The 27,571-nt window shown below is 47.8% G+C and overlaps 1 protein-coding gene and 1 long non-coding RNA gene across 4 annotated transcripts in view; one reads left to right on the top strand and one right to left on the bottom strand.

Moving 5' to 3' along the window:
- LOC119971713 overlaps nt 1-27,571 on the bottom strand; it is a 53,351-nt gene that overhangs the window by 431 nt on the left and 25,349 nt on the right. For both annotated transcript variants that reach the window (XR_005461897.1, XR_005461898.1), the window contains exons 3-4: nt 15,944-16,089; nt 12,805-12,893 (exon numbers count right to left, since the gene is read on the bottom strand). This is a non-coding gene — a long non-coding RNA (uncharacterized LOC119971713). The remainder of the gene's footprint in view (nt 1-12,804; nt 12,894-15,943; nt 16,090-27,571) is intronic.
- Nucleotides 1-27,571, top strand: part of LOC119971710 (bestrophin-2-like) — a 68,397-nt gene that overhangs the window by 38,155 nt on the left and 2,671 nt on the right. For both annotated transcript variants that reach the window (XM_038807635.1, XM_038807636.1), the window contains 4 exons: nt 12,388-12,465; nt 13,419-13,571; nt 14,614-14,694; nt 15,904-16,055. In XM_038807635.1, coding sequence (XP_038663563.1) covers nt 12,388-12,465; nt 13,419-13,571; nt 14,614-14,694; nt 15,904-16,055 — 464 coding nt within the window. The remainder of the gene's footprint in view (nt 1-12,387; nt 12,466-13,418; nt 13,572-14,613; nt 14,695-15,903; nt 16,056-27,571) is intronic.

Below are 27,571 nucleotides of genomic sequence, written 5' to 3'. Positions count from 1 at the left end.
AGTTTCTTTTTGTGGCTCTGCTGCTTGAGTTTCAGAAAAGCAATTGAAAACAAGGGAAAAAATAACCAGAAGTGAACACTTAATATGCAAATAAGAAAGGAACTTGTAGTGCAGAGGCCTTCCATCGCTGATGCATGGCCTCAGATAAACGCCAACGGAAGGGGTGAAAGTTTTCTTTGTTTATTGGCTTCAAGGCTCCAAATAAAATGAGTGTCAGCTTCTCACCCAGTTCCCAGTGATTGTGGGAGCATGGCTTAACACTGATACCAAAATAGCCAATTCACTTAGGGAGGCTTAATGATGGGTTCCAATGTGAACATGGGGTGGATACTACCCTGAACAGCCAACTGGCCAGGCCTCACTATGCCAGATGGTCAGGATGCTGCAGCAGGAGATTAGGCCCTCAATAGCAGCCCACCAACTCCAGCATCAGCAACCCAGACTGCTCATCCTGGTCCCACAATAAAGAACGTATCTCACCCACCCTGATCCAAAATGGCAATCAGGGTCCCATATACATCATTAGACCTCAATTAACATTTTAATAAGCCTCATGCCTGATTCAGGGAGTTGCTCATTTACAAGCGTGTGGAAACATGACCATAGCACTGGTAGCAACAGCTGCTGACAATCATTTGGGCAGTAGGAATTCAACTCGATAACCTGCCTCCAGACTCTCACCGGTGCCCCTCTGGTATACATCGCATGACCCAGAGAAACATTTTCTCCAGTTTCCTTTTCTGTTTCCTGATCACCAACATCCTTTTTTTTTAAAAGAGTCTTCAGTCTGTTCTTGACTGAGCTGTATACAGAAATTTCTAAAATGTAAATTACTTGCCAAAAGTCTGGTTTGTAAAGCAGAAGCATATTTTTAACCCAACTCTGTCTTATTCTTATATATGATCCAATCTATCATCCTAACTTATCCTTCTGGTCTGTTCTGTGGAAATCAATAAGTGGCAAACATATCATCACTTTATCCTTAAAGTTTGACTCAGATCATTAAGTTTGAATAAGACACAGGAAGAAATTCCCAACCACTATATGGCGTACGGTAAACACTGGACACTGCACAATATATCTATCTACCTATCTTATCAATCTATCCAACTGTCTTATCTTTAGGCACCTTTATAATCAGTTTTCACCAGCTTCCAGGAATAATTCACAGATTTTTTTATTGCTGGATCAGTTCACGGAGGGAAAAATCCTTAAAATTCCCGAATGCTTTTAGTACCAAAATCAGATCCAGAGGTACACATTGCCTCTGTAGTGACAGGATGTATGTTGAAGAACCTCCCTCAACAATGAGTACAGCAATGTTGTTAACAGAATGGATATGCTACAAACAACGATCACGGTTCACAGCACACTTTCAAAACTCCATTTAGACTGTGAAAATATTTGCACATCATGATGGCTGTGATGTGCTACTTTAAACATTAGAATTTTTGTCACCATTTTCTGGTGCACACTTCATTCACAAATACTCTGAATTTCTTTTGCTGCTCAAATAGCTTGGCAGCATTTTGTGGTTGTGTATGTTTATGTTGATTTGCTTTTGGAACTATCATAGAATCATGAGAATGGCACAGCACAGAAGGGGACCATTTGGCCTAACATATCTCTGCTAGCTCAGAGAAAGAGAGATTCAATTCGTCCCACTTCCGCACCCCCATAGACCTGCAAATTCGTTCTACTTCTGAGCATTTCTCCAATTCTATTTTGAAAATTACTATTGAATCTGCTCCCACCAGACAATTTATTCCAGGTCAGAAGAGCTTGTTGCCTATATTTTTCCTACATTTTGCCTTTGGGTCTTTTGTCAACTACTTTACATTTGTATCCTCTGGTTACTGAGGCAATAGGAAACAGTTTCTCTGGGCTGGATTCTCCGATCCACAGCGCCAGATTTCTGGTTCAGCACACCGGTGGGATGCTCCGTTTCGTCGGCTGGTCAATGGGGTTTCACATTGTGGGGCAGCCCTACGCCATCGGAAAAACCTCGGGCTGCCGGCAAAATGGAGCATCCCGCTGGCGGAGAACCCAGTCCCCTTTATTTACTCTGATTTTAAATACTTTTATCAAATCTCCCCAAAACCTTCTGTGCTCTAAGAAAAATGTCAAGAACATAATTTATCATTGCCTGTGATCAGTATTTGCATGTAACCGCTGTGTTTTCTTACCCTCAGAGTGATTGTCCCAATTTAATAATCCCGGCAGCAAGCTTTTTGTAATTTTCAAAAAAGATTATTTATTACCACACACTTGCCCTGAATGTATCTTCACTCACTTGACTCACGCACAAACAAAGATTAGATGCAAATGAAAGTAAAAGAATACAATTACAATTTATGATTGTCTCCATCTCTCTCATGGCAGGCCTGTAGTTCCTTAGATGGGCGGATGCTTTAGATTAGAATTAGAATTTACAGTGCAGAAGGAGGCCATTCAGCCCATCGAGTCTGCACCGGCTCTTGGAAAGAGCACCCTACTCAAGGTTAACACCTCCACCCTATCCCCATAACCCAGTAACCCCACCCAACACTAAGGGCAATTTATCGTGGCCAATCCACCTAACCTGCACATCTTTGGACTGTGGGAGGAAACCGGAGCACCCGGAGGAAACCCACGCAGACACGGGGAGGATGTGCAGACTCCATACAGACAGTGACCCAAGCCGGAATCGAACCTGGGACCCTGGAGCTGTAAAGCGATTGTGCTATCCACAATGCTACCGTGCTCCCTTTAATTGAAGCAAAGATCTTATAAAGCAGAGGATTCTCAGTAAGCTGAGGATGTAACTAGCAGAGTTGATAGGGCGAAGTCGTGGTTGTGGTTCACTTAAACTTTCAGAAGGCTTTTGACAAAGTCTCACATAGCAGATTACTAAGTAAAGTTAAAGCGCATGGGATTAGCGCAGGGGCTGGTTTAGCTCACTGAGCTAAATCGCTGGCTTTGAAAGCAGACTAAGCAGGCCAGCAGCACGGTTCAATTCCCGTACCAGCCGCGCCGGAATGTGGCGACTAGGGGATTTTCACAGTAACTTCATTGAAGCCTACTCGTGACAATAAAGCGATTTTCATTTTCATTACTGGTAGATTGCAAATTTCCAGGTTAGGTTTCAGTGTGCTCAAAGTGGGAAAGGTTGGGGGAGGGAACAATGGCAGAGTCCTTCTTCCACTTTCAATATATTGCCGTTTATTACCTTGGCAGTTTAGATGACTCACAGCTGGTTCAATTACTTTCTGATGGAACTCTGTCTGCATAACAGTTCCTTGCTGTTATTTTAAAAGTAGACAACAAAATGGCTTCCTCACTATGTGACTTATGCAAGTTCAAAATACTTTTTCCAAAAAGGGATGGTGTTTTGATTATACATCCAGTGTTGTTAATCGACACCTTAAAATTCACAGAGTTCAGTTTGGATGAGGAACCATTATAATGCAATGGAAAGCCGGAGGGATCCATTCACATTTATTCAATACACATTTGTTTCTTTTTTCCATGGTGAAATAGAAAGATGGGCTGGCTGAAATGCTACAGTTCTTTCGTTGCTGGTTCATCCTTAAACATAAGGATGTGTGAATTCCCCATAGGGCTGTGACTGTCCATATTTTATTAGTTATTTGCTTGAGACTCAGGAATCAAGGAGCTCAAAATGTTAAAATGTCACACGATTTTTAGTGGCTCTTTTAGTTGTCTGTGTTCAAAATTTTAAAGTATTGATTAAAAGATCACAATATATTGGAACATGACATGTCTCCACTGCACAAGAAGTGATTTTCAATGCTGTTAGCAGTTGTTGGAAGTTCAAACTCCATGGTGGCTCTTGGTCAGGAATCCGGGTTCACAAGGCTGGAGTCTGTTTCAAAGCTTGTTGTAAGTAAATTACCAAGATCATTGACCCTTTCATGGCTGCTTCCAGAACTCAGTCTGATCATTTCGGTTCTGGTTCATTGGTGATTCTTATTTCTAGGTTGATGGTGTGGGGTGTGTTGTTTTTCAATCTTTATGGGGTGTCTGGGTTCTTCCTTAGCACCTTATTGTAAGTTGCCTTAGAAATTGGATAGCTGGGTTCAGGATGTTTTGAATTTGATCCTGTGATGCACACAGTGTTAATTCTGTACTTCCCTTGTGGCTTTCAGTGCAATTCGCCTTAAGCTGCAAAGACTTCCCCTTTGGGACTGGGTTGGTCCCCAATCTGCTCCGTGTCCTTTGGGACACTACTGCTCACAGGCGAGGTGGCACGATGGTGTAGTGGTTAGCACTGCTGCCTCATAGCACTGAGGACCCGGGTTCGATCCTGGCTCCAGGTCACTGTCCGTGTGGAGTTTGCACATTCTCCCCATGTTCGCGTGGGTTTCACCCCCACAACCCAAAGATGTGCAGGTTAGGCGGATTGGCCACACTGAATTGCCCCTTAATTGGAAAAAAAATTGGGCACTTTAAAATTTAAAAAAACTACTGCTCGCAGGTGGTGGCCAGTTTCTGCTACACTGCCTTGTGGGTCTTCAACTGGGTGAGGTGGCCCCTTCACTATCTGCCTGCTGGTTGGGAACTTTCTCTGTCTCTATTTAAATCCTGAAAGACCGAACTAAGCCACTGCTTTAGCCATTCATTCCTTTTAAATTCTACGGGCCTTGACTTGGTTTCTTTAAACCCTACTGACCTGGTGTTGGCTTGTTTAGCTTTTAAGGTTTTCTTCTCGATGCTTTTTAACCTCACTAAGCCCATTGCTGGACTCTGGAAAGTCCTTTGGCTTTCATTCTATTTATTGAATCTTTATTGGCTCTATCACCTCCTGTAGGATATTAGGGACTTCTTCAACTCTCTGCAGCTGAACAAAATGTTTCTGGTCCCCTTCTGTTTCCCCAGTTTCTGTGGACTGTATTTGACCCTCTCGGTACAGTACCTGTTAATTCACCAAATCATTTCCCAACAATAAGTCTAACCCCCCAAGGGCAACTCGTAATAACCAGACCATCACTACATCCGTGATCCACTTGCCTTGCAGGTGAATGTTTACGACACGTGCCAGTAAGCCCTTTTACTAGCACAGAGGAGTGTGCCCTGCTTTTGGGTGGCCACTCAGCAACCTTCACTACAAGCAGTGGTTTAAAACACCCTGTAACTTTGAAAGTGTTATTTTTTTTCTTGGAGATTGTGAGGCAAAGTAAATCACTTCCCCTTTAAGCATGCATCATAGAATATTATCGCACCAAACTACACCATTTGGCCCATCTTGCCTGCCTCTATGAAAAGGCTCTTCAATTAGTCCCATCCTGTTCTCTCCTCATAACCCTGTGATTTCCTTTCCTTGTAAAGTACATATCCCAATTCCATTGAACATTACAATTGAATCTGCTTGGTAGGTATTTTGTCCTGCCCCATTCCATTTGAGTCTGGGCTTGGTTTACTTTTACCATCTCAGGCTTGCGGCACTGGAAGCAGGCAGGGTGTCTTCCTGCTGTTTTAATTTGCTCCTGTTAAAGTTGGGATTAATCTACTGGTCTTGCCTCCTCTTTTTTCCTCTGGAATTTACTTCTGTTCCATCAATCTCCTTAATATGGTTTAAACTAATATGGCAGGGGGGTGGGAACCAATGCAGGAAGTCAGAGGGAAGTAAGGTGGGGACAGAAACAAAAGGCGGTAAAGGGAAACGTGGAAGGCAGAGAAACCAAAGACAAAAATCAAAAAGGACCACATTACATCAGAATTCTAAAAGGGCAATAAATGTCAAAAAATAAGCCTGAAGACTCTGTGTCTCAATGCGAGGAGCATTTGTAATAAGGTTGATGAATTAACTGCGCTGACAATTATTAACGGGTGTGATGTAATTGGGATCACGGAGACCTGGATCCAGGGTGGCCAATGATGGGAGCTCAACATCCATGGGTATTCGATATTCAGAAAAGATAGAAGGAAAGGAAAGGGAGGTGGATAGCAATGCTGATTAAAGAGATTAACACAATAGTAAGGAAGAATATTAGCCTGGATGATGTGGAATTTGTATGGGTGGAGCTGCGGAACACCAAAGGGCAAAAACTGTTAGTGGAATTGGTGTACAAACCACCAAACAGTAGTTGTGAGGTTGGGGATGACATCAAACAGGAAATTAGAGATGCGTGCATTAAGGGTACAGTAGTTAATATGGGTGACTTCAATCTGCATATTGATTGGGCTAATCAAACTGGTAGCAATGCGATGGAGGAGAATTTCCTGGAATGTATAAGGGATGGTTTTCTCGACCAATATGTCAAGGAACCAACTAGAGAGCAGACCATCCTAGACTTGGTATTGTGCAATGAGAGAGGATTAATTAGCAACGTTGTGGTGCAAGATCCTTCAGGGAATAGTGACCATAATATGGTAGAATTCTTCATTAAGATGGAAAGTGACAGTTAAGACTAGGGTCCTGAGCTTAAAGAAAGCTAAATTTGATGGTATGAGATGTGCGTTGCCTGGGGCAAGCTGGCAAAGGATACTTAAGGGTTGATGGTGGATAGGCAGTGGCAGACATTTAAAGATCACATGGATGAACTTCAACAATTGTACATCCCTGTCCGGTGCAAGAGTAAAACGGGGAAGGTGGCTCAACCATGGCTAACAAGGAAAATTAGGGATAGTATTAATGCCAAAGAGGAGGCATAAAAATGGCCAGAAAAAGCAGCAAGCCTGAGGCCTGGGAGAAATTTCAAATTCAGCAGAGGAGGATAAAGGGTTTAATTCGGAAGGGGAAAATAGAATACAAGAGTAAGCTTACAGAAAAGATTAAAACGGACTGCAAAAGCTTCCATAGATATGTGAAGAGAAAAAGACTGGTGAAGACAAATGTAGGTCCCTTAGAATTAGAATCAGATGAATTCATAATGGGCAACAAAGATGGCAGACCAGTTGAACAATTACTTTGGAACTGTCTTCACTAAAGAGGACTCAAATAACCTTTCAGAAATACTAGGGTTCAGAGGGTCTAGCATGAAGGAGGAACTGAAGGAAATCCTTATTAGTCAGGAAATTTATTGGGGAAATTGATGGGATTAAAGCCCAATAGGTCCCCAGGCCTGATGCTCTGCATCCTAGAGTACTTAAGGAAGTGGCCCTAGAAATAGTGGACGCATTGGTGATCATTCTCCAGCATTCTGTAGACTCTGGAAGAGTTCCAATGGATTGGAGGGAGTTAACGTCACCCCACCTTTTAAAAAAAGGAGGGCGAGAGAAAACAGGGAATTTTAGACCAGTTAATCTGACATCGGTGGTGGGGAAAATGCTGGAGTCAATTATTAAGGATGAAATAACTGAGCATTTGGAAAGCGGGGACAGGGTTGGTCCAAGTCAGCATGGACTCACTGAAGGGAAATCATGCTTGACAAATCTTCTGGAATCTTTTGAGGATCTGACCAGTAGAGTGGACAAGATGAACCAATGGATGTTGTGTATCGGGACTTTCAAAAGGCTCTTGCCAAGGTTCCACACAAGAGATTAGAGATCAAAATTAAAGCTCATGGTATTGAGAGTAATGTATTGATATGGATAGAGAACTGCTTGGCAGACAGGAAGCAGAGAGTGGGAATAAATGGGTCCTTTTTAGAGTGGCAGGCAGTGACTTGTGGGGTACTACAGGGTTCAGTGCTGGGACCCCAGCTGTTCTCAATATACATTAATGATTTTGACAAAGGAATTACATGCAATATCTCCATATTTGCAGACTACACTAAGCTTGGTGACAATGTACGCTGTGCGGAGGTTGCAAAGAGGCTGCATGGTGACTTGGACAGGCTGGCTGAGTGGGAAAATATTTGGCAAATGCAATACAATATGGGTAAATGTGAGGTTTGGCACTTTGGCTACAAAAACAGGAAGGCAGATGTTCTGAATGGTGGCAGTTTAGGAAAAGGGGAAGTCCACAAGACCTGGGTGTCATGGTGGAACAGTCGCTGAAAGCTGGCATGCAGATACAGCAGGTGGTGAGGAAAGCTAATGGCCCGCACATCCAGACATAGGAACAGCTTCCCCACAGCTACAAGACTCCTCAACGACTCCCCCTCGGACTGATCTGTTCCCTGTAAGAACACTATTCATGATGTCGTATGCTGCTCTTGCTTATGTATTTGCTTTGTTTGGCCCCTTGTTCTGCACTGTAACCAATCACTGTTTGTCGATGTTCCATTTGTCAATGTTCTTTGTTGATTATTCTCTTTGTCTACTATGTACGTACTGTGTACATTCCCTTGGCTGCAGAAAAATACTTTTCACTGTACTTCGGTGCATGTGACAATAAATCAAATCAATCAATCATAGCATGCTGGCCTTTATAGCGAGAGGATTTGAGTATGTGAGTCGGGATGTCTTGCTGCAATTATACAGGGCCTTGGTGAGGCCACACCTTAAGTATTGTATGCAGTTTTGGTCTCCTAGTTTGAGGAAGGACATTCTTTCCATTGAGGGTGTCCAGTGAAGGTTCACCAGATTAATTCCCTGGATGGCAGGACTGACATATGAAGAAAGACTGGATCAACTGGGCTTGTACTCACCGGAGGTTAGAATATTGAGAGGGGATCTCATAGAAACATATAAAATCCTGATGGGACTGGACAGGCTAGATGCAGGAAGAATATTCTCGATGTTGGGGACTTGCAGAACTAGGGGGTCACAGCCGAAGAATAAGGGATAAGCCATTCAGGACTGAGATGAGGAAGAACTTCTTCTCTCAGAGAGTTGTGAACTTGTGGAATTCTCTACCACAGAAAGTTGTTGGGACCAGTTCACTGGATATATTCAAGAGGGAGCTGGACGTGGCCCTTGTGGCTAAAGGGATCAAGGGGTATGGAAAGAAAGCGGGAGTGAGATACTGAATTTGCATGATCAGCCCTGATCATATTGAATGATGGTGCAGATTCGAAGGGCCAAATGGCCTACACCTGCACCTATTTTCTATGTTTCTTATCTCTCCTTGATCCAAATTTGTTTTGGTTTATAGGTTAATGGGTTAAGTCATGGTCATCAGCCATGATAGCTGTATTTCTGACTTTGGAAGCCCTTTGCTCCTACTATTTTAAAGCCGTTTAGGAGCCATTCTTAAACTCCTCTAGCAGTAATATATCTCTGAATCTTTTGTGGGTGCAGTCAATCTTTAGAGCTGGGACGCACCCATCAATTGCCAGCTGTTTAGTTCTCTCAAACACCAGGAAAGTTGGTGTGGGCTTTTTAAGAGAGTTCCAAAATATTGGCGGTATGCATCCAGTAAGAGTTCATAAGCACTGAGAATAGTAGCCTTTGTCAGATCGTAACTGCCAGAAATCTTGGCAGGGAGCATGGAATAAACTTAATTGGCCTTTAGTACTAACTGACTTTATATCTGGAGTTTCACAAAACTCTGCTGGCCTACTTTCTCAAAAGTTGTCCTCCTCTTCAAACTTGGGGATAAAATGAGGAATGCTTCAGAAAATCAGAATGTGTCTCTGAGCTGATTACCACCAGCTAAAGTCAGATTATCTCTAGCTGCCACAATCTGTCTCACTTCCCAATATTTCTACGCCTGTAACTCTCCCTCCAGCTTTTTTGAGCTGGAAAACATGCTCCTGCTATCTCGATTGGAATTCCCTGGTCTCCATTTCCTTCAGGGGTGCTCTTTCTCTTCCCTTTCCTTTTGGCCTCCCTTGCCTGAAACTCTGGCCACAATTCTTCCAAACAGTTTCTAAGTGTGGTAGCAAGCGGGACCTGCCGCGAGTTTCCCGGGGGGTGGCGGGGGGTTGGAGAGAGTGAGGTGGCACCATTGGGAGAGTGGGAAGTGTTGGACACTTGTGAAACATTAAAAACTCTTCACCACAACAACGCCTCTTGTCACTTTCTTCCGCTATGCGGGCCGACCTCCAGGGCACCACCAGAGCGGAACCGCATTTTGAGGAGTCCGATGCACCGCTCAATGGCAGCCCGAGTCGCCACATGGGCCTCGTTGTATCGGGTCTCTACATCGGTCTCCGGCCTCCGTACTGGCATCATTAGCCAGATCCTCAACAGGTACCCCTTATCCCCCAAGAGCCGGTCGGACATCCTGAGGTTGTCCTCGAGGCTGGGGTGTCTGACTGCCCCAGGATGTAGCTGTCGTGCACAGTCCCTGGAAAGCGTGCACACACGTGCATGATCTGCATGTGGTGGTCGTACATGAGCTGGATATACAGAGAGTGGAACACCTTCCTGTTAATGTAGGGCACTCCCAGATGGCCCGATGAGCACAAGGCAACATGCATGCAGTCTATTGGCCCCAGACATGAGGCATCCTGGTGATGGTGCATCATGTTGTGCTTGGTCCATGTCAAAGTTTATATAATTTGCTGCCCGGGCAAACAGGGCACCTGTGTCCTGTCGGATGCACCTGTGGGCTGTGGCCTGAGAGATGCCGCACAGCTCCCGGCTCGAGCCCTGGAATGATCCTGAGGCGTAAAAGTTCATGGCTGCAGTGAACCTGATGGCCACCGGGAGTGGGTGTCCTCCTCCTCAACGTGGTGCCAAGCCTGCAAAGACATGACACAGGTGCTGCACCGTCTCCTTGTTGAGGAGCCTACTGGGGCACACTCTGTCCATAACCTTCTCCAATGGCCAGTGATGCTTGTACACCCTGGGAAGTCGCAGACCTCCCCCTCTGCGTCTCATCCTGTCCTAATGGACGGCCGGGTCCTCAGGGTGTGGGGCAGGGCCCGGCACATGGGCCACCACCTCAAGCCTCTGTCGATGCTGCTGCTCTCGCCATCTCTGGCACCCGGCCGCCCAGCCTAGCAGCAGCAACACTAGGACTAGTTCTGCAGGGTCCAAAATTTCATCCATACCGTTCAATATCTGGAAGGAATTGAGAGAGGGTGTGAGACTGACAAACAGCAGTGGCTCCTACCTCCATTCCCCCATAGATCTCCACCCCCTCCCCCAATGCCCTGCCCACGCACACCTGGCCAAGTGCCCCACCCCCAATAATCAGTGGGGGTTATGGGTGGTCGGTGGGGCAGACTGGCAGGGATAAAGGTTGTCCCTGGAACGGGTACACATGATCCAGGGGTAGGCATAGATGAGCCACACGCGGTTACCCTTCCAGCAGAGCACACCCTCCTCCCCCCTCCCCACAACTCCCACCCCCTTCCCATGGTGGACCAGCCCAACCAAGGGAGCCCCCCCCCCCCCCACCCCAATCTCATTGCCCTACACCCCCCTCCAAGCATAGAGGTGGGAAGCCCAGTGCCCCCGGACTCAATGCCTGTAGGCAAAGATGGCTACTCACCTCCTCGGCTCCCAAGAGAAGCCTTTCTGCCAGATTCATGTTTTTAAAAAGGAGTACTAATCGGCACCAGTGTGACCACTTGCTGGGGAGGCAGCTGGATCACGGGAGGCCATTGGATATGGGGTGGCTCCCGTTAATTGTACGGAAATAGGGCTCAAGTGGTGATTATTTGCTTCTCGTCATGCTACGGCAGGATCCCGACTTCGCCTACCAGAGCAGGCTGGTTGTATCACAGACAGTTTGGCGCCTGGTGCGTCTCTCGTTTTTGGCCTCTCCTGCTATTTATCAGCCTTGTTACGCTCTCATTCGAGCGCAACAAGGACACTGAAGTGTGCTCTCTAACTCTAGCCTGTGCCATTCAAGGTAGATTTTGGCTAAAGTAGCCTGGTCTGTTTCACGTTCCGTATATTCTATCTGTTCCAAATCTGAAGGGAGGCAGAGATGCTCAACCAACCTCTTTAGCAGCTCAGATCTCTGTAGTTTATAGTAAGCTCAACCTGCTTAGCTATGGCTATTAATTACTCTATATTTAGGGCTGCTAATTTTCGTCAGTCCACCTCTTGCCTAAATGCCTTCACATTGGAGGGAACCAGCTTATTTTCTATCGTTCGCACTCACAACGCTTACTGCTGTAGTCCCTTTTGGTTTTTGATTCAAAAGTCTTGACTATGTTATTTTTTCCCCTCTACTATATCTCATCACTTAACTCACACAAACTATCACACACACAAAAGTTAGATGCAGATGAAGGTACAATAACACAATTACAATTTATGATTGTCTGCATCTCTTTCATGGCAGTGTTATGGGCCATGCAATTGAATCACGGGCTCCTAACCTCACGTTTCAAGCTCCGTGGCCATTACCAGGAACCAGATTTCAGTTCCAGAGGAGATCTTAAAGGAGCTTTAGTAGTTTGCAGTGGGAGGAGATAATCACAGAAGGTGAACTCCAGTCATGGGACAGGAAATAACATAAGTTGATTACTCGAACATCAAACCAGGCTGGAAGATGAGAAGAAAGGAACTTTGTATGGTGCAACGCACTGCTTTTGGAAATTGAGGACATTAAGAAGTGGGGAAAGGTCCAGAGTACATTTAACTGTTTTGATTCTGCAGGAGGTGAATAACCTGCGCAGCCAGTGCGAGGCGCTGTACAGTTACGACTGGATCAGTGTCCCACTCGTTTACACACAGGTAAGAATCACTATTTCATGTGCATCATTTCTTTTATAAATTTAGAGTACCCAATTCTTTTTTCCAATTAAGGGGCAATTTAGCATGGCCAATTCACCTACCCTGCACATTGTTTGGGTTGTGGGGGTGAGACCCACTCAGACATGGGGAGAATGTGCAAACTCCACACAGACAGTGACCTGGGGCCGGGATCGAACCTGGGTCCTCGGCCTATTTCATGTGTATAGTTCAGTGCTACACTGGGCAGATACATCTTCAATACACCTAGAAGAGAACAATAATCGAGGCTAACAGATCGGGCAAGTTCATTGCTCTGTTTCAGGGATAGGAATTACTCACATCTCGCAAGAGGGCAAAATGCTTCCTGCTGTTCCTTCAAGTGATTTGTAGCTCAGATTTGAATGCCAGCCACAGCACCCTCCTTCCCCCTGGAGAGATAAACAACTATATTGAAGAAGTGGAAGTTATCCTGATTATAGGACATTGCATTTGCTTTTTAATGGTTTATCACAAAGTTAGACACCTACACAGGCTTAACTAAGGATAGGCCCAAATCAAACTGAGCAAGTTTTTACATAGCACCAAGGTCATGTTTAAGACAAACATGATTCCCAACATGCTGACTACACATCATCCAATTATCAGTGTTACCAACAGCAAAGACTGCTTCAGAGACCCTTTTCAGTAAAACAGTCAGACTTTTCAGTAGGGCAGACTGATTCTGTTCTTAGCCAAAACAATAGATTTGTTACACTATTTTTAGTTTGTGAAAGAATGATGTGCCATTCTTGTGGCAGCATCACAAACAATCGTACAATATGTAATTCAGTAATTTTATGATTGACTCATAAACTAAAAGGAAGACAGTGTAAATCGAGATACATTTGGTGTCTGATTCTAACTGTAATGATGTGGTCTGACTCGCATCGGTCTCACTGTCTGTTATTTGCCAGGTCGTCACCATTGCCGTTTACAGTTTCTTTCTGGCCTGCCTAATTGGTCGGCAGTTTCTCGATCCCAGTCAGGGTTACGCAGGCCATGAGCTCGACCTCTACATCCCCGCCTTCACCCTGTTGCAGTTTTTCTTTTACGCTGGTTGGCTTAAGGTAATGACTCAAACAAGACATAATTTTTTTTTTTAAATCACAAGTGTGTAATCTTGGGAGGATTTCATGAGAGGAGTTCCCTTCCCAGAAGTCCTGTTATGAAGCCCCTGCCCCCCAGGAGGCTAATTGGCAAAAGCACTGCCCAATGTTGGACTGATTCATACAGGCAGGCCTCAGGCTCAAAATCTGCCCTGTGCTAATTTAGATAATCTCATCTAGAACAGCAGAGTGCTCAAGACAAAAGAAGAAACAAAATTCAGGCAGGGTTACCAGCATCTTGTGACTTGCGCTGGAATAAACATGCATCTAGACAACAGATGAAGGACAGTATCAGGCCTGGTTCTGTTGGTTGTCATGCTAAAAGTCTTTCATCAGACAGGCACATGAAGGTACCTGAGGTGATTGGTACCTCAAGTTGTGTCTTTGGGGTAAAAGGAAAAAAAATAAAGCAGGGAAAGAATTCCAATAAATCAACACCCTTACCCCTCCTACACTTTTTAAAAATTTGTGTAAAACTTCTCCCTGTGATCTGCTCCGACAGACACGGGTTGTGAGTATTGATCAGCTATAGAAAAAACATTACATAGAAACAGGTGAATATCTCAGCCCTACAAACCACAAGGTCTCATGATCGCTGGTTTGTACTGAGTTAGTTCATCTCTGCTGGAGTGATAGTACAACTGCTACAATTAGCCACTGTGCCAATTCAAATTAATATCAGCAAATGCTCACGGTCCTGGTTTCTACCAGCTGACCTCTGTAGAAAGGGTATGTATGTAGATGTCAGGATGAGACACGATTGGCTGTGCCCTGTATGAACAGCCTGCTGAAACTTGCTGCTTTGGCTCGGGCATGAAGATTGGCCACATCGATAAGATAGTCAACACCATCAAGAACCCACATCTTTGGGAAAGGAGGAAAGAAATTGAAAACATAGCAAGTCTTATTTCTGTGTACATTCACTTAACAAGGAAAAGGAAGGGAAAAAAATTAACCCGACGGGCCATTCTTATTGTTAACCCAATTGTTTGAAACTACACAGGTAGCCGAGCAGCTGATTAACCCTTTTGGTGAAGATGACGATGACTTTGAGGCAAACTGGCTCATTGACAGAAATTTCCAGGTAATCAACAAACTGTCGCAGAGACACTGGGGGATTACCAACTACCACTATCACATCAGAATAACAGCGCAATTTTCAGGAAAATCAGTCAGTTGATACTTTGGCTGGATTCTATTTGTGAGCAGTTAACTATACGAGAGTGATTGCCAATTATAATAGGTAATACACCATTTACAAATATTAAAGCCTCACAGAAAATTGGAATGGCATAAACAGCCACAAGGGAATAGTTCAAACCTACGTTAATCACAAGGTTAGATATGTGATAAACTGTTCAGCATGGTTCATGGTTTAGTGGGGCCAATGGACATTAATATCTTACTAGTTCAACTGATGGAAGTTTGAACTCCACCGAGTTGAGCTGATAGGACCTTCAGCTGTGTGAATGCGATTCTAGCATTCAGCTAAAGTAGCTTTAGCTTCCAACTTGTTGGGCTGATGTATCCTTAAGTGCCAATGAATGGATCCAAGGAGGTTCAGGCACCAGCACTGGAAGTTGGTGGGGCTTTCTGCCTTTATCAAGATTGTTGGCCTCTTAAACTTCCAGGTATCAAGGCTGATGGGCTTTTTATATTAGATCAGGCGAATATGACTTTATTCTCTGATGAGTTAAACTGTTCAGACGTTCGCCTCCAAAGGTGGTGCAAACCTTCGTCCCTTGTCATGGGAACTCTATCTCCACCTGCTGGGACTGGAGTCTGAGCCTCCCGAGAGGAGTTGCATCAAAAACGGAGCATAGCGTTAAAGGCAGCTGTGATTATCACATCACTTTATGGGTCATATATTTTCCACAGCTGTCTGGATTCTCCCAATTTGATGACAGTATTTCTAATGCAAGAAGAGTGCGAGGCTCAGGCAGAATAACAAGGAACTGAGAACATTTGCATGGGGCTTAACCTTTACGTTGCTGAATAAACAGTAAACCAGACCCTTGTTAACAACTACACACAGTTTATGCTTATTCAGCGGGTTAAAAATTAGTTTAACATGTAACAGTGCGGAATTTGTGTTTATTCAGCGCTGTAGGGATAGCTCACTGTACTCAGAGAAATCTTGCTTATTCAGTAATGTGAGTTATTGATTAGGAGGGGCTTTTCACAGTAGCTTCATACTTATGACAATAAAGGGTCATTATTGTTATTACGTAATTGTAAAGGTTTAACTTTTCAGCGGGGTTGAGATCCTATATATTCTGAATTTTCCTTCTAGGTTTCTCTCCTGGCTGTTGATGAAATGCATCAGAACTTACCAGCTCTCGAGAAGGATAAGTACTGGAATGACAATGATCCTAAACCTCCATACACAGCAGCAACCACAGAACACCGGAAAACCTCCTTCCTTGGCTCCACTTTTGATATCAGGTTAATTGTTTTTACAGTGAAATTCTTTATGAAGCTGAAAAGAAAACACATTTTACCAATAATTACAATGGCAGTCATGACCTTTCAGTCAGATGAGGCAAAGCCAAACATACCGAACCATCCTGCACATCACCATGGCAATTGCACACACGATGTGTTTGATTTTCTTGTCCGTAGGTACCTTTCATAAGGTCAAAGGAAAGAGGAAAACCAGAAAACACATGGGAGGCAATGGATAATAATTACGTTGGCAAAAGCAGCTCCTTCCATAGAACAGTACAGCACAGAACAGGCCCTTCGGCCCTCGATGTTGTGCCGAGCAATGATCACCCTACTCAAACCCACGTATCCACCCTATACCCGTAACCCAAGAACCCCCCCTTAACCTTACTTTTTTTAGGACACTACGGGCAATTTAGCATGGCCAATCCACCTAACCCACACATCTTTGGACTGTGGGAGGAAACCGGAGCACCCGGAGGAAACCCACGCACACACGGGGAGGCCGTGCAGACTCCGCACAGACAGTGACCCAGCCGGGAATCGAACCTGGGACCCTGGAGCTGTGAAGCATTTATGCTAACCACCATGCTACCGTGCTGCCCGAATTTCCTTGAATTTGTTCTTCCGGATGGGCACAACATAAACCTCCATCCCTCCACCTAATCTTATGATCCAGGCCTTTCCCTCGCTTACTTCACACCTCCAAGCTCACCCCTAAATTAACCTGAGAGCCCTTGTGGAATCTGACCACCGCAATGTGCAGCATGATTCCACCACTTGGCATCATTCTGCTCACCCAGGGCAAGAGCTGCTGCCAACAGCGACACCAATTCTTGCTCTCGTGCACATACAAAATTCCAGTTCCTCAGCAGGATGGCTGTCTCTGAATAATTGTGGTTCATATGTTTAGGTAGAGCATGGGCAGACGGCCACATGATAACATTATTGTTATGAATTCATGGGATTAATGGCATGAGTTAACAGTAAACATTCATTCACTTTAAATAGCTTAACGCTGCTGTTAAAATAGTGAGTCGAGTAATATGTTACTCATGCGTTCAGAGTACAGAGTTTCCAACAAAATTAACAGTCTGTGGTGATCCACCACTGTATATATATGTGTGTGCCTCTATTAGGGGATGTACAATAGTACCTGCTATTACAGGTTTTCTGGTAAGCCCCTGCCAGCTAGCTCCGCCCACAGGGAGCAGTATAAATATTCATAAGCTCTCCTGAGCTGCCATTCTACAGCTGCAGTTGAGGGAATAACATCTCACGGTAATAAAGCCTCTTTTGTACCTTTTCGTGTTTCTGTGTGCAATTGTTAGCGCATCAATTTATTACCGTGAGATTTCCCACATCATGGACATCAGAATTAAACCTCACCGCCTGCAGCTGGATCCGCAATCGCCAGGAAAGACTTTAACCACTGGCTGGCTGTCTTCAAGGCCTACATCAGCGGACCCTTCACCTTCGGAAGCTCAGAAAGTGCAACTACTTTACTCAAGGTTGAGCTCCAGCGTGTTCCCGCTGATACAGGACGCGCCGACCCACGCCCGTGCTATGGAACTGCTCAAAGAAAATTATGTCCAGTCGACGAACACTCTGTTTGCAAGGCACGTACTCTCCACTCGTGTCCAGCAACCGGGTGAGTCGATTGAGGACTTCTGGCGGCCCCTTATCCCTCTAGTACAGGACTGCGAGTGCTAGGCCGTCTCGGCTACGGAACATTCGAATCTCCTCATGCGAGATGCCTTTATGACGGGTATTGCATCGGACCCCATCCGGCAACGACTGCTGGAAGGGGCCGCGCTCGATCTAACGGCGACAAAGACTTTAACGCTGTCTATGACGGCCGCTTCCCATAACGTGCGATCCATCCTACCCCGCCCACCCATCCTACCCCTCGTGGGCCCCGCAACTGACCCCCCGACTGGGGCCGTTCCCACGCAGTATGCCTGCGCTACTCGCCACACCGCGCACCCTGGGGGTCCCCGCTGCTACTTCTGCTGCCAGCAGAAGCACCCCCGCCAGCGCTGCCCGGCCCGCACCATGACCTGCAAATCTTGTGGCAGGAAAGGCCACTTTGCAGCGGTGTGTCAGGCCCGCACTGTTGCCTCTATCGCGCCCGACCTCTCCCCCTCTCCCCAGCCGATCTCGCAAAGGGTCCCGCCGTCCGCAGCTCCCGGGGCCACGTGCACACCGTGGGCACCGCCATCTTCCTCCCCTGACTCCACGTGCACTCAGTGGGCGCCGCCATATTGCCCCACCCCCGCAATGTGCGATCAGTGGGCGCCGCCATCTTGCCCCGCCCCCGCAACGTGTGCTCCGTGGTCGCCGCCATCTGGCCCTGCCCCCACAGCGTGTGCTGCATTGGCGCCGCCATCAAGGCGCTGATCCCTCGCGGTCCATCCCACCAACCAGCGGATCTCCCTGGCGTCCGGATCCCACTCTGTCCCGATCCGGGGCTTCTGTCTGGTCAAACTCATCATACAAGGCGTGGAATTCAGCATTTTCCGCCTGTACGTGCTCCCCAACCTCTGTGCGACACTTCTACTGGGCCTGGACTTCCAATGTAACCTCCAGAGCCTCACCCTCAAATTCGGCGGACCCCTACCCCCACTCACCATTTGCGGCCTCACGACCCTCAAGGTTGACCCTCCCTCCCTCTTTGCCAATCTGACTGCAGATTGCAAACCCGTCGCCACCAGGAGCAGACGGTACAGCACCCAGGACAAGACCTTCATCAGATCCGAAGTCCAGCAGCTGCTTCGGGAGGGTATTATCGAGGCCAGCAACAGTCCCTGGAGAGCCCAAGTGGTGGTGGTTAAAACTGGGGAGAAACACAGTATGGTCGTGGACTACAACCAGGCCATCAACCGGTACACGCAGCTTGACGCGTACCCCCTCCCACGCATATCTGATATGGTCAATCAGATTGCACAGTTCCGGGTCTTCTCAACAATTGAGCTGAAATCCGCCTACCACCAGCTCCCCATTCGTAAATCTGACCGTCCCTACACTGCCTTCGAAGCGGACGGTCGCCTCTATCAATTCCTTAGGGTTCCCTTCGGCGTCACTAACGGGGTCTCGGTCTTTCAACGAGAAATGGACCGAATGGTTGACCGGTACAGACTGCAGGCCACGTTTCTGTACTTAAATAATGTCACCATCTGCGGCCACGACCAGCAGGACCATGACGCCAACCTTGCCAAATTTCTCCACACCGCATCTCTCCTCAATCTCACTTATAACAAGGAGAAGTGCGTATTCAGCACAGACCGCTTAGCCATCCTCGGCTACGTAGTCCAAAACGGACTACTGGGGCCCGATCCCAACCGCATGCGCCCCCTCATGGAGCTTCCCCTCCCCCACTGCCCCAATGCTCTCAAACGATGCCTAGGGTTCTTTTCTTACTACGCCCAGTGGGTCCCACAATACACGGACAAGGCCCGCCCACTGATCCAGTCCACACAATTTCCCCTCACGGCCGAGGCACAACAGGCCTTCGCTCGTATTCGCTCTGACATAGCCAAGGCCGGTATGCACGCAGTAGATGAGACACTGCCCTTCCAAGTAGAGAGCGATGCTTCAGATATCGCCCTTGCTGCTCTAAACCAGGCAGGCTGACCCGTGGCATTCTTTTCCCGCACCCTCCATGCCTCCGAAATTCGACATTCCTCTGTTGAAAAGGAGGCCCAGGCTATCGTTGAGGCGGTGCGGCACTGGAGGCATTACCTGGCCGGCAGGAGGTTCACCCTACTCACTGACCAGTAGGTCGGTAGCCTTCATGTTCAACAACACGCGGCGGGGCAAGATCAAAAACACCAAAATCTTGCGGTGGAGGATCGAGCTCTCCAGCTATAATTACGAGATCTTGTATCGCCCCGGCAAGATCAACGAGCCCCCAGACGCCCTCTCCCGAGGTACATGTGCCAGCGCAGAAGTGAACCAGCTCCATGCCTTGCACGAGAGCCTTTGCCATTCGGGAGTCACTCGGTTGTACCACCTAATCAAAGCCCGCAATCTGCCCTACTCCGTCGAGGAAGTACGGACAGTCACCAGAGACTGCCAGGTCTGTGCTGAGTGCAAGCCGCACTTCTACCGGCCAGACCGTGCGCGCCTGGTGAAAGCGTCCCGCCCCTTTGAATGCCTCAGCGTGGATTTCAAAGGGCCCCTCCCCTCCACCGACCGCAACACCTACATCCTTAGTGTGGTCGATGAATTCTCTAGGTTCCCCTTCACCATCCCATGCCCGGATATGACGTCTGCCACCGTCATCAAGGCCCTCGATTCCATATTCGCTCTGTTCGGTTTCCCCGACTACATCCACAGTGACAGGGGATCCTCATTCATGAGCGATGAGCTACATCAGTTCCTGCTCAGCAGGGGTATCGCCTCCAGCAGGATGGCCAGCTACAACCCCCGGGGAAACGGGCAGGTAGAGAGGGAGAACGGGACGGTATGGAGGGCCGTCCAACCGGCCCTACGGTCCAGGAACCGCCCAGCCGCTCGCTGGCAGCAGGTCCTTCCTGATGCACTCCACTCCATTCGGTCACTGCTGTGCACCGCGACTAACAAAACACCCCATGAACGTGTTTTTACCTTCCCTAGGAAGTCTACATCTGGGGTGTCGCTCCCGACGTGGCTCGCAGCTCCAGGGCCCGTCCTACTTCGTCGGCATGTCAGACTCCACAAGGCGGACCCTCTGGTGGACAGGGTACGCCTGCTTAACGCGAACCCCCAGTATGCCTACGTGGAGTTCCCCGACGGCCGTCAGGATACAGTCTCACTTAGGGACCTGGATCCCTCGGGTGCTGATCCCACGCCCACACAACTCCTCACCCACGCGCCACCCTCCTTTTCCCCCGGCGCCCCCAACGTCAGCCCCACCAGGTCCATCCCTCGTTCCCTTGACCACACTAGAGGACATGGTAGATTTCGGCTCGCTCCCGGAGTCGTCCAGCCACTGGCCAGCACCAACACCGCCATCACCAATGCCGTCGACACCAACACCACCTGTGCAGACGTTGCCACCACTGCTGCGTCGCTCTCAACGCACCGTCAGACCGCCGGTCAGACTCAATCTATGACGGGCACCGGGTTGCACGATGGACACCTGATTCCCCCCCACCCCCACCCGTAAATAAATCACTGCTTATGTATTATAGTTTCACGTCACCCCAGCCGGACTCATTCTTAACAGGGGGTGAATGTGGTGATCCACCACTGTATATATATGTGTGAGCCTCTATTAGGGGATGTACAATAGTACCTGCTATTACAGGTTTGCTGGTAAGCCCCTGCCGGCTAGCTCCGCCCACAGGGAGCAGTATAAATATTCATAAGCTCTCCTGAGCTGCCATTCTACAGCTGCAGTTGAGGGAATAACACCTCACGGTAATAAAGCCTCTTTTGTACCGTTTCGTGTTTCTGTGTGCAATTGTTAGCGCATCAGTCCCAGGGGCTTCTTTTCCCTTTCTTATGAGAAATGTCCTGGCTGCCATTTGGCAGCATTCTGAAGTGGTACATTTGAAATCAGGGGGTGAGGTTTGATCATTTCCTGCTGGCATGTCTGAAGTGGGGGTTGGGGGCCTCAGAAAATAAAACGGCTGGCCTGCCAGCTTCCCTCCCGCCCATCCCCAACCTGTCACCCATGTTACGGGAAGCAGGTAAACTGTCAGGCAGGCTGCCTGTACTTGGGCCTATTGAGCCCCTTAAGTGGACATTTCATGGCCTCATAAGGGCCTCAATTCACCTCTGCCATTAGGTGTGCAAAAGGGGAAGGCAGAAGCAAGGCAGACAGCCTGGCAGCTTTAATTGTACAGGCTGCTAGTGGGCAGGAAGGAGGGGCTGTATCTCCTTTCTTGTCTTCGATGCTCATCCATGAGCATCAAAGCCAAGATACACCTGCCGAGATGGAACCAGACACGGGAGCAGCAGTTTCGGTTGTCAGTCTTCGCACATTTACCGCCATCTGGACAGGCCTTCAGCCGGTAGAGCTTCGTGACATGGGGGCCCGACTGGCCACGTATACTGGGGAGCCCTGAGCACTCGACAGCACCGCCCACATGCCCGTGGCATACGGAGACCAGTCCGCATGCCTAACATTGGTGGTAGTCCACAGCAACGGGCCCAGCCAATTGGTTTGCGATTAGCTGCGACACCAACATTTGGATTGGCAACTCATGTGTCAGGTGCACCTCCCTGGGCCGGTTGGAGTGCTGTCCAAGTTCCCTTTAGTTTTTGCCGAAGGCCTCAGGACCATTAAAGGAGCTATGGTCTCGATCAATGTGGAGGAGAACGCCAAGCCTCGGTATTTCCGCGCCCGCCCTGTGCTGTATCCACTTTGCGTTAAGCTGGACGGGAATTGGACTGTTTAGAGCAGCTGGGGATTATTCGTTCTGTCCACTATGCTGATTGGGCCGCGCCTGTCATCCCCATGTTGAAGCCAGATAGTCGGTCTGGCCCTGTGGGACTATAAAATAACCGTAAACCGGGTATCCCACTTTTACCGTTACCCGATCCCTCGGATCAAGGATCTCTACGTCCAGCTCAGCGGCGGAAAAATGTTCACTAAGCTGGACATGAGCCGCGGGTACTTGCAGTTGGGGCTCGAGCCAAGTTCCCAGAAATACATGACAATCAATACTCATCGGGGACTGTATGAGTATATGCGGTTGCCATTCGAAGTTTCCTCAGATTGTGCATTAGTTCAGAGGGTTATGGAGAATATCTTGCAAGGGTTACCAAGGGTGGCCGTCTACTTGGATGATGCTGTCATCACCACAACAGGAGGAACACATGGAGAACCAAACAGAAGTTCTGATATACCGCATGCCCGACAGCACGGAGCAACCTGTAGCTTTTGCATCCCACACGCTGGCGGGTGCCAAGCGAAACTATGCCCAGGTAGAAAAGGAAGGCTTGGCAGTTGTGTTCGAGGGGAGGAAATTTCATGACTATGTTTATGGGCAGACATTCACGGTATATACTGACCTGCTGGGGTTATTCAAGGAAGATTTGGTGATTCCACCAACAGCATTTGCCCGGGTTCAACGGTGGGCCCTGCTTGTGTCTGCCTACGCGTATAAGTCAGAACATCACCCAGGCACAAGAATTCCGCACGTGGACACACTGAGCTGCCTGCCCATATCCACAAAGCCACCAGCTTCCGCCGCAGCCGGGAAGGCGGCAGCCAACTTCTATTTCACGGACATTTTGCCAGTAATGGCAGCTCATATCCGAGAATGGACCCAGACCGACCCCGAATTGTCGAGGGTCCAACATATGGTCCAATACGGGGCCCGACATGGGGCAATACCAGACACGCTGAGGGCCTACACCTCTAAGCTGCCGAAAATGAGTGTCAAAGAAGGTGTCCACCTGTGGGGGATGAGGGTGGTCGTACCCGAACGGGGGTGCATTCCCCTGCTGAAAGACCTCCATAACCGGCATCCTGGGGTGGCCAAAATGAAAATGTTGGCGCGCAGCTACGTTTGGTGGCCTGGATTGGATGCCGAGATTGAGCGGGTGGCCCGCAATTGCACTCCATGCCAGGAACACCAGAGGACCTCACCGGCCACCCCAATGCACCCCTGGGAATAGCCCAGGAAGCGTTGATCCCATGTACATATTGGCTTTGCCTGCCCATTTCAGGGGACCACATTCCTTATATTAGTGGACGCCCACTTAAAGTGTCTGATGTACACCAGGTCTCCAAGGCGACCACACGAGCAATTACCGACAGCCGGATGGCTATTTTTAGCATGCAGGGACTGCCCAAAGCCCTGGTGTCCGACAATGAGGCGGCATTTACAAGCCAGAATTTTGCTTCATTTAAGGCCATGAATGGCATCAGGCACGTGCGACAGCCACATACCACCCGGCCTCCAATGGGCTAGCCGAATGAGCGGTGCAAACATTCAAGCGAGCCATGAGACAGATGATCTCAGGGCCGTGGGAGATGCGGTTAGCACGGTCTCTTTTCAGTTATTGTACCCCGCCTCACGCCACAACCGGCAATGCACCGGCAGAGTTGCTCATGGAGCGCAGAATTCAGACACGTTCAGCCTCGTCCTCCCCAACGTCGGAGCACGGGTTTGTCAGCGGCAGAACCGCTCGGAGACGAGCTCTCACCACCGCCCACAAGCGCTCATCTTCTCAACAGGTGACGCAGTTTGTGTGAGTAACTTTGGGACTGGAGCCACATGGATCCCTGGGAGAGTCCTCCACGCGATGGGACCAGTTTTTTGCGCATTACAGGTACAGGGTGCACAGACTCATCGCCACCTGGACCACTTACGATGACGCAACCAGGAACCACCAGCACATGGCCTGGCGGCCCCATGCAGGATCCGGGCTCCGTCCCCCATGCAACCAAGGAGAAGCCCCGAGGCCAGAGGGGAATGAGGGCCCCACCTGCCCTTTCTGCCTCCTGTTGAACATCAGGACACCAGAGGACCTATGGGGCCATGGTCCTAGCCAGCAATGGCGTAGACAGCGACATGGATTCTGATATGGACATTGGACGGACCGCCCGGCGACGATACGCCGGCAATGATTGTACCAGCAGCCTTACCATCTGAGCCATGCCAGCTACGACATTCAGCACAGTGGCAGCGGTCCCTGGTACGCCACACACCTCCCGGGCCGGCTGTACCACCACTGGAACTCCACCCACAGTTGACATTGGTGGAGAGGTGTCCACAAGCAGCGCAGTCCACCGGAAAAGGACAAGCAGCGCATGGTTGAAAAGAGAACACCCCTCCCCTTCACTAGCACTGGGAGGGACCCCTCAACCCCCAGTGCACAGAAGCAGGAGGGCTGCAACTGGCGAGCACCCAGCCACTAGGCCGAAAATAACAATACACAACAAAAATACAATAATAACCATACAATCCCCCCAACAATAAAATAAAGCCAACACCAGTACAAGAAGTACACATAGTCAATTGGGCCACTGCCCTGCTACTCTCACAGTCCCGGCATCCGGTCTCTGGGCACCATCCAGTCCAAAACTACAGACACAAGTCCATTCTACTCCACTTTCAGCCCGGCAGTGGGCCAACCAAAATCCGCCCCTGCTTCACTCTCAGCCAATAAGCAGAATGGCAGCCAGTAGCAAGTACAAGTCCCAAGCATGGAAACTGCAGGCAAGCTCTCTTCTCTCTCTCCAGCAAACAACTGGCAGCAGCAACAGACTCCTCTTCCCCTCCATCCAATTGGTCAGAGCACCGTTCTCCCTTGCCGTAGTCCAGGCTTCAAAGTGTGGGAAAAGCAGCCAGGGTACAGAATAACAAACCAGGTCCAGAAGCAGGGTTACAGTCAGAAGCATCAGGAGCTCAGAGATACACAGCCTGTAAATACCTCAGAGTGTGAGCTACTCAGGTGACTCATGGGCGGGACTTCCTCCCAATTGGAGGAAGGGAGGGAGGAGGAAATTATTGTGACTAGTGTGGAATAAAGAGAGTTGCACCCGGTCATCCTAGCCTTTCATGGAGTCTTTGCCTCCGTCTACAGCAGGTTCTTTATATTTAACTTCCTTTCTCAATCTTTTTCCTCCCCTATTTTTTCTGCCAATATTCCACCCTGTCATGTTCCTCTTCTAAAGGTATGCGGTTATGTCTGGTTAAGGTCCCATGATCACTAGTCACCCATTTGAAACTACTCCAGCAAAGATTTTTCATGTATGATCGTCGTCAGTAAATGTTAGCAGACTGTTCCATCATGGGGACATCACAAGTGAACACCCATCAAGGATATTTTCGAACAACGTTTGGTAGATAGTAGCCATTAAGGGAATCTACACCCAGGCCTTGGGCCTTACTGGTCCCACCACTGGTTATAACATTTCACAGATCAGAATAATACCACTTGGCACTCTACATTCTAATAATGTTTTGTGTGAAAAAAATCCTCCTAATCTTTTTCTATGTTCTTTTGCCAATTGTCTTAATTTTATATGCTCTGGTTGCTGACTCACTGACCAGTGGAAATGTTTTTTCCTGATTACTTCGTAAAAGCCCTTCTAATAGATCGCTCCTTTGTTCTAATACAATGAGCCCCAGTTTCTCTAGTCTTCCCTCTTAACTAAAGCCTCTCAACCCTTCGGAAATCTCTTTCTTATACTTTCCATAACTTTGACATAATTCCAAGTAAAGTGATCAAAACTGTACACACTTCTAACTGTGGCCTAACCAATGATTTGTGCAGATTTAACAATATCTCCTAACATTTGTACTCGATGCCTTTCTGTATAAGATCTGGGATACCAAATATATTCAGGCCACAAGGAGGTGAATTAGGTCGAGCTGAAGCCACTAACTTCTTCTTTCCATTTTTTGTAGATTTGTACTTTCCTACCAACTTTCTTGACCTCCAACCCCTCTCCTCCAGTACCTCTCCCAACTGCCCATTCTTCCGGTGTTAGACAATGGGCGGTAGTAGGATATTCAATAGTCAATATCTTCACGCAATGTCCACACACACACACACACACACATTTTCCAGCAAAAGCTAAGCTTCATTTCCCTATCCCACAGCATTGAAGCCAATTATAAATACCCAACTGTGTCCCTGTGGATTGAAGTTGGATCCTGAGGAGCAGGTGCACTTTCCATCAAGGCATTGAGATTCCAGCCTCCTCCCATCATTTTTGTCTGGTGTCCATAGTTTTCAGAAACAGACTGTTAACTGAAAGTCAGTACTGTTCTTGAGCTAGAGGATTAACAAATACCTTTTTTATGTGATGTCAGCTATTGGCAATCACACGGGATGTTACATATTACTCATACTTGTCACAAAGCTGAGAACTTCACTCCATAGTCAGTCAAAGAAAGTAGAAGTTAAAACTAATAGTTACATTTATATACAGTATAATACTGCACAGAAGGAATATAATCAAAGTATGATGTTTAAAATAACCATTTGGAATGTATTTTTTTAATTTCTTGATTAGTTAGACTTAGAGTGCATTTGATGAAATTTTCTTTTCAGTGCATGTTTCTTTGAACATGAATGATATGGCTGTCCAATCCGTGGAGTTCAGATCAGAAGATAGATCTAAAGCAGCATAATGAACCATGCAGATTTACAAGTTAAAACCATGCCGTGGAAGTCTATTGGCAATCTAATCTAATGGGCAGCAGGGTAGCATGGTGGTTAGCATAAATGCTTCACAGCTCCAGGGTCCCAGGTTCGATTCCCGGCTGGGTCACTGTCTGTGTGGAGTCTGCACGTCCTCCCCCTGTGTGCGTGGGTTTCCTCCGGGTGCTCCGGTTTCCTCCCACAGTCCAAAGATGTGCGGGTTAGGTGGATTGGCCATGCTAAATTGCCCGTAGTGTCCTAATAAATGTAAGGTTAAGGGGGGGTTGTTGGGTTACGGGTATAGGGTGGATACGTGGGTTTGAGTAGGGTGATCATGGCTCGGCACAATATTGAGGGCCGAAGGGCCTGTTCTGTGCTGTACTGTTCTATGTTCTATGTTCTAATCACACAATCATGCCCCCAAC

Source organism: Scyliorhinus canicula, chromosome 9 (assembly GCF_902713615.1).
Source record: "Scyliorhinus canicula chromosome 9, sScyCan1.1, whole genome shotgun sequence".
NCBI lineage: Eukaryota > Metazoa > Chordata > Chondrichthyes > Carcharhiniformes > Scyliorhinidae > Scyliorhinus > Scyliorhinus canicula.
This window is presented reverse-complemented; position numbering and strand designations above follow the sequence as displayed.